General features: G+C 46.3%; 1 protein-coding gene across 1 annotated transcript in view; it reads right to left on the bottom strand.

Annotated features, from left to right (window-relative positions):
- The window catches only part of acat1 (acetyl-CoA acetyltransferase 1), a 7,049-nt gene that overhangs the window by 1,436 nt on the left and 1,851 nt on the right, over window positions 1-3,762 (bottom strand). Inside the window, exons 2-9 of the mRNA XM_008299432.1 lie at window positions 3,108-3,155; window positions 2,904-3,021; window positions 2,376-2,471; window positions 2,030-2,130; window positions 1,700-1,843; window positions 1,465-1,615; window positions 1,285-1,380; window positions 172-285 (exon numbers count right to left, since the gene is read on the bottom strand). Of these exons, the coding sequence (XP_008297654.1) occupies window positions 172-285; window positions 1,285-1,380; window positions 1,465-1,615; window positions 1,700-1,843; window positions 2,030-2,130; window positions 2,376-2,471; window positions 2,904-3,021; window positions 3,108-3,155 (868 nt within the window). The remainder of the gene's footprint in view (window positions 1-171; window positions 286-1,284; window positions 1,381-1,464; window positions 1,616-1,699; window positions 1,844-2,029; window positions 2,131-2,375; window positions 2,472-2,903; window positions 3,022-3,107; window positions 3,156-3,762) is intronic.

Genomic DNA, 3,762 nt, shown 5'->3' with positions numbered 1-3,762 from the left:
TGTGTGTGTTCCTATGTGTGTGTGTGTGTGTTCCTGTGTGTGTGTATGTGTGTTCCAATGTGTGTGTGTGTGTGTTCCTATGTGTGTGTGTGTGTGTTCCTGTGTGTGTGTATGTGTGTTCCAATGTGTGTGTGTGTGTGTTCCTATGTGTGTGTGTGTGTTCCAGCTTACAGACGACCCGGGCCAGTGGAGTGACGTTGAGTCTCTTTGCAGCTTCTGCCGTCATTAACACCAGAGCAGCAGCTCCATCGTTCAGTGTGCTGGCATTGGCTGCCGTCACCGTGCCTGACAAACAAAGAACCAATCAAAACAGAGATGTGATCGTTACTGAGTTTGAAACACTTTTGTCTTTGTATCAGTGAGGTGCGGGCAGGTGAGGCAGGTGAGGCACCTGACATCACGGAAAGAAAAATATATGATGATAAAATAATTTAAATGGTTATATTTATCCAGTGATTTGTGCTATAAAGCATTTATTTTTTGCATTTAGCCTCGACAATTTTGATGATTTTCAAATTCAAAACCGCTGAATTTTCGCAATTTCCCATTCAGATGCTTGGAAGAGGAGGCGGCGAGGCAGCGGAGAGCTCAGCCTCACTTGGATTGCACAATCCCTCACTGCGCCGTCTGGATGCTTGGACGGCGTGCTGCCGTCTGGATGTCGGCAATAACATGTTTCAAACGCATTTAACATATGAACTGATGCTCCATAGTTCAGCTGATGTATATAACAATGTTCAGTGTTTTTGTCACCAACTGTATGTGTGTAACGTGTTCCGTGTGCTGAGTGATCGTAAACGGCTGAGAAGAGGTTCCAGGTGAGGTAGAGTGTAGAGTGCAGATATTTGTAGATCAGACGGTGATGAAGTCAGGGCCTCAGCAGCCATGGACCTCACTGCTTTGTATTCTGTAAACGGGTTTCACTTCAGTGTTGAGGACACACGGTGGGTAACCTCAGCCTACATCTTTCTGGACAATGTGTTGTTTTTCTTTCCTTTTCATTTAATTTATAGTTATTTATTTCTTTGTGCATTCATTAAAAAAACTGCTGAGGATTGAAATAAACTCGACAATACTTTCAGTGAGCGGTGCTCTGTTGACAGGAATACTGGTTCATCCCAATAAACAGCAGAAATCATGCACATTAGATGGAAATAACATCTTCATACACACTGTGTTTTCCTTTAAGTAAATGCAGCAGTAAGTCAGATTTAAAAGAACAAATTAAAACTACGGCTCTGTTTAGTCGACACCGAGCGGCTCCATGTTTCTCATCATAACTACCATTCTCCTTCTGGAACACAGCCTTCAGTTTGGGGACTTTGCTGAAGTCGACTCGCCTCCATTCCTCGTCCTCGGACACGACCACATCAGGCTTTCCTACAAAAATCACAGCAGCATGGGAAGTGAGGGGCTCTGTAAACGACCACGGTCATTCACCCAGACTCTGTGGCTGTCCTGTACCTCTCTGGGGGATGCTGACTGGTACGATCTCTTTGGCCAGCAGGCCTGACTCGTACGCTGCTTTGCTGCGGCTGTATGAAGCGATGGCGTAAGCGTCCTGCTCCTCTCTGGTGATCTCACTGTTCTTGGCTGTGTTCTCTGCGCAGTTGCCCTGTTCAAAGCGGAACCAAGAGCATCAGTATTATGATGCTGGAAGACCCTTTCCATCACCACTGAACACTAGGGGCATAGTTACCATGTGGAACTTGTTGTAGACATCAGTGAGTCCATCTTTGACGATGAGGTCTTCCATCCTCACTCCTCCGTAGCTGGGGGTGTCTCTGCCCATCACATAGGGGACATTGGACATGCTCTCCATGCCTCCGGCCACCATCACATCCTAACGTCACACACAGAGCTACAGTCACCTGCACAGACACTTCCAAGTCCTACAATGTGTGTAGCTCCTGTAGACAGCGAGGCACAGCTGATCATAAACAAAGCTTGTTTTGGTCACAACAATCTTGCATCATCCTATCTGCTACCACGTTCCCGCTGGATATACAACATGTGAAGAGAACGCCACCTGGTGTCCACACATTAGACTCTGGGCTGCCATCATGATGGACTTCATTCCAGATGCACAGACTTTGTTGATGGTTGTTGCTGGAGTGCCAAGAGTCAAACCTGGAGAGCGAACCAGAGACATCAGAACATTTGCAAAAATAAATGAATTCAGTTGACGCATCTTTTAACTTAATGTTTGAAGTGCATCTGACGCTGGGGCCAATCATGTGTTGTTGATTCATCTCTGACCTTTAAAAAACGGTTGAGAAAATGGGAATAGTTGTCATTGGCTGAAAGACGCTTTACCAAGACAGCACAGGACAGAAACAAATCTCTGTTTGAGTGTGGTGCCAGCATGAACACACCTGCTCCGAGCAGGGCCTGCCTCGTAGGAGCTTGTCCTTCTCCTGCCTGCAGCACGTTGCCCATGTAGACCTCCTTCACCTCTTCAGGAGTGATTCCTACAGACAAGAAAGTCAACTCAGTGCCACCTCTGTTTCATGCAGCAATCCCTCCACTCATGAAAAAATGGGAAAACTCCTTAAAGTCTTCAATACAGGAAACAGGGCTAACCAATTAGCTCTTTCCAGAGCAGACACTGATTATCATTAATTACACAGATCAATATATTTAGAAGCGAACATTAAAAACTACAATCCTGGTGTGAAAATTTAGAACAACACAAACTGCAACTCAACTTCATGCATGTTTCATCATGAAAGAACTTCAACACGTATCCTTCAGTGTAGCTGGGCTATTACTTGTGATGTACAACCAATCAGAGTGCTGTGACTACAGCAGTGAGCTGCATCAGGGCCGATGGAGATCAGCTAATCTGCTAAGCCAACATTTGGTCAACCTCAAGAGAAAACACTGTCTGTGTCTGAACATACCTGCTTGGTCTACAGCTCCCTTTATGGCAATGGAGCCCAGTTTGGTGGCTGGAACTGCTGCCAGGCTGCCTCTGAAGGAGCCCATTGGAGTGCGGACTGCGCTGACAATGACGACTTCCTGAAACCACAAATGAAAACTCTGCACATCAGTGTGGGCTCCAAACATCTGATTGTGATGATGAAGAGATCAGCTGGAGCACTTACATTGAGTGAAGGACGAGATGTGTAGGTTCTTGAGAGGTACTTGTGAGCCTGCAGAGGCAGGATAAGAGTTAGATGTCATGATTCCAACAGATTTCATAATTACACAGAGTGCCTGTATCTACAGTCATGGAAAAATCATCAGACCACCTGGTTCTCTTCAATGTCTTGGTCTCTGGTACCACTAAAGGTCCATTTGGACACATATACTGACAACAACAAAACCAGCTGATCAGAGTTTATCTTCAGAGCTGGTATCAGACATGTTCCAGGGTTTCTTGGTTCTAAGTTCTTCCACTAGCAGCTATGGCATTGTGCTGCCAGAACCAGAGCTGTTAGACGGTCCATGGTTCCTGTTCTGTCTGTTTCAGTCACATGATGCACAGGAGTTAGTACCTGATGGCAGAACCATAGTTTGTGATGACTGCAGCCATGCGTCTCGGCTGCTCTCCACCAGGTTCTGACATGGTTCTGCTGCCACAGCAGCCCGTTCCTGCTGCTCACATTCACACGAACGTGCTTTGTTTGTGGGCTTGTGCTTCTCCATTTAGCCTTTGATGGTTTCCACAGGTTTTCAGCTGGATGTAGATCTGGTGACTGAGCGGGCCAAGGCATGGTTCCAGTGTTCTGGTTCTCCATCCAGGCTTTAGCTGACCTC

This window comes from Stegastes partitus, unplaced genomic scaffold, assembly GCF_000690725.1.
Source record: "Stegastes partitus isolate 25-593 unplaced genomic scaffold, Stegastes_partitus-1.0.2 Scaffold1417, whole genome shotgun sequence".
In the NCBI taxonomy this organism is placed as follows: domain Eukaryota; kingdom Metazoa; phylum Chordata; class Actinopteri; family Pomacentridae; genus Stegastes; species Stegastes partitus.
Note: the sequence above shows the minus strand (reverse complement) of the source record. Positions and strands in the feature narration are given on the sequence as shown.